Source organism: Austrofundulus limnaeus, unplaced genomic scaffold (assembly GCF_001266775.1).
Source record: "Austrofundulus limnaeus strain Quisiro unplaced genomic scaffold, Austrofundulus_limnaeus-1.0 Scaffold247, whole genome shotgun sequence".
NCBI classification, from domain to species: Eukaryota; Metazoa; Chordata; class Actinopteri; order Cyprinodontiformes; family Rivulidae; genus Austrofundulus; species Austrofundulus limnaeus.
This window is the reverse complement of record NW_013952649.1, coordinates 926814-929515: the sequence shown is the minus strand read 5'-3', so window position 1 is coordinate 929515 and position 2702 is coordinate 926814. Positions and strand designations below refer to the sequence as shown.

The 2702-nt window shown below is 39.2% G+C and overlaps 1 protein-coding gene across 1 annotated transcript in view; it reads right to left on the bottom strand.

Moving 5' to 3' along the window:
* Positions 1 to 2702, bottom strand: part of LOC106525909 (clathrin heavy chain 1) — a gene marked incomplete at its 5' end in the record, with an annotated part of 22807 nt that overhangs the window by 5013 nt on the left and 15092 nt on the right. The window contains 4 exon segments of the mRNA XM_014020293.1: positions 721 to 891; positions 967 to 1077; positions 1157 to 1288; positions 1465 to 1782. Of these exon segments, the coding sequence (XP_013875747.1) occupies positions 721 to 891; positions 967 to 1077; positions 1157 to 1288; positions 1465 to 1782 (732 nt within the window).

Here is a 2702-nt window from a genome sequence, read left to right as displayed (position 1 = left end):
TGTTTTTACATCGTAAAAACCCATGTCTAGTTTATGCTTGCTTTCTGCTTTGTTCAGCTAATTTAGCCTTTAGCTTTTTATGCTAATTCAGCTATATTTTTGCTCCTTTTTACGTTTTTAGGCTTTTTATTTGCTTCTTTCAGCTTTTCAAGCTTGACTTACAAAATATGTCCAGGTCAGTTTCAGCTTCTTCAGCAGCTTTCAGCTTACGTTTTCAGCAACAGGCATTCACACTAGCATTTTCACAGGAAATGCAATTTCTCTAGTTTCTGCTAAGTTCAGCAAACTTGTGCTCCTTATGCTTCATTGTGTATTTTAAAATATTTTCAGCTACACTTGAGCTGTTTTACTGAAAATTTTGGCAGTTTTAGCTATTTTACAACAAATTACCACTTTTGTCCTTTTTTCTGCTCATTTAAATTTTTTTACAACTTGTTGCTTCTAATTGCTGCTAATTTTAGCTTTTTTTATATTTCAGCTATACTTTCTACTTTTTGTGTTTCTATCAACTTATTTCTGCAAATGTAAGAAAGTCATGCCTTTATTCTTTCACCTTTCATTGAATTTGCATTAAACTTTAGCTCATTAAAGCTTTCAGCATCCACACTAACATTTTAACAGGAAATGCATTTTCTCAAGTTCAGTTTTGACCTCTTTGACATTCGTCTTTAATGTGAACCTGTCAAACCAACCGTTACATACTGTAGAAAACAGGAGTACCTTATACAGCTTGTCTTTCTTGCAGAGCTCCACACTCTGTTTCCAGCGGTTGTTGCCTTTGAAGAGGTAGGCAGCGATTCTCCTGAACTCAATCAGCTCGTGTTTCTCCATGCGTTGGGCCAGTGAGATGGTGTCAAAGTTATCATAAGCATCTATTGATGTCCTCAGTGCCTGGAACAAGTGACATAAATAATCTATTAAAAACACATTTTATAAATCAAACTTCAAACCCAGTTAAAGCCTCACCTGATAGTCCTCCTCTGTGATGAAGAGGTTGTTAAGTGCTTCATTGACTGATTTGTTGTTGTGGTTCTGGACTGAGCGCAGGTAGGGYTTGACCAGAGGCAGCTGCTTCACCTGGTAACAAACAAACCAGTCCAGTGAAAACCCCAGTTTAAACTTTAAGATCTTTTCTTACTGGCTGAGCTGGACGGACCTTGCTGAAGTAGTTGACAGCACGTGAGTGGTCCAGTCTCGGAGACAGAACCATGAGCAAATCGTTCAGTAACAAAGGCTTGAACTCCAGGTAGAACTGGATGGCTTTGTAGTACAGCTCCACATTGGCCACCTGCACAGGAGAGTGGGTCAAGTTACAGCAATAAAAATATAAAGTCATTTAATGATAGTAAAACTACACAAAACACAGTTTGTTTATAAATCACTGCATTATGTTCATATTTATTTTAGTGGCCATAAAACCATTTTGAAGCATGTTAATTTTCCCGTGCTTTGATGAAAGCATACTTTGGTGATGATATCTTTGAACTGGCCCTCCTTCCAAGCGTCTGTTGGATGGTTCATCATGGTGATGATGGCGTTGTCAAACTCCTCGTACTTGTCGTAGAGGAAGACCAGCTCGGCCCACAGGTGAGCCTGCTCCGCTGCTCTCAGGACCTTTGGGATGTTGACTCTGGACCAGAACAGCTCCAGATGCTCCCTCATCTTCTGGGGTTTAAACTTGGAGTAAAGGATGGCCAGCTCTGTGAACATGCCCATGTGAGCCCGCTCCAGGCCCAGRGCGGCCTCCAGCATGGTGATCAGCTCCTCAAAGTAGCCTCGGTCCTGAGGGAGAACAACGAGGATAGTGTTTGACAAATCTAAACTTTATCTAACAAAGACTGTTGTTAACATTCTGTATTCGTTTTATTTTGAAGTATTATTTCTGTTTCCTGTTCAACCTGTGTCCGTGTGCAATGAGTCAAACTTGACGTCTAGGCCCTCTTTTGATTGACACCTCATTTGACCAACTGGGTTCAAGTTTCGCCTGTCTAGGTCCAATAACACATCAGTGGTGACCAACTTCTGGTTTTCGTCTGTTTAGCTTTGATTGACTGTAGAATCAACCAATCAGCTCTGAGCTTCGTTCTGACRCCACAGCTGTGTAGCCAATCATCGTACGTTTCCTTTAATGTATAAATAGAGGGGGTGGGAACTTTGTTAGTGATGGAAGATGATAACACAGTGGAGGCGGCCATGTTTCGGCAGTGTTATTATGCTAAGGAAGGAAGCTAATGCTCACAGGAAAACATTGTTTTCCACTGTTTTTTGTCCAGTTATCTGACTAAACCTGCTGATAAGATGAAAATATATTTTTTATTAAGTGTTTCGTGTGCTTCAAGACATGGAAGAGGGATTTTTGTGGCCAGGAGAAGTAAAATTATTTGGATAAAAAGACTTCCGGTCGGCCATTTTGAGTCGCTAATTTCATCATATTTGAGGACAAATATGCATCAAATGTGAGAGAAAAACAAATATTTTTCACTGCTGGTGGTTTTATAAGCTGTGTGGAATGTTAATGCTCTGAAAAATTTAAGGATATATTGTTTATTCTTGTGTTTTGGCTGTTATTGGTGAAAATTTGGCTGAATTTACAGCGTTGGTGTAAATATTTCTGAACATTAATGTATATTTTAATTTAATCATGCTGTGAGTATATATAGATGGTAGACTGTGTTTTGTGGGGTTTTATCTTTAATTTGAGC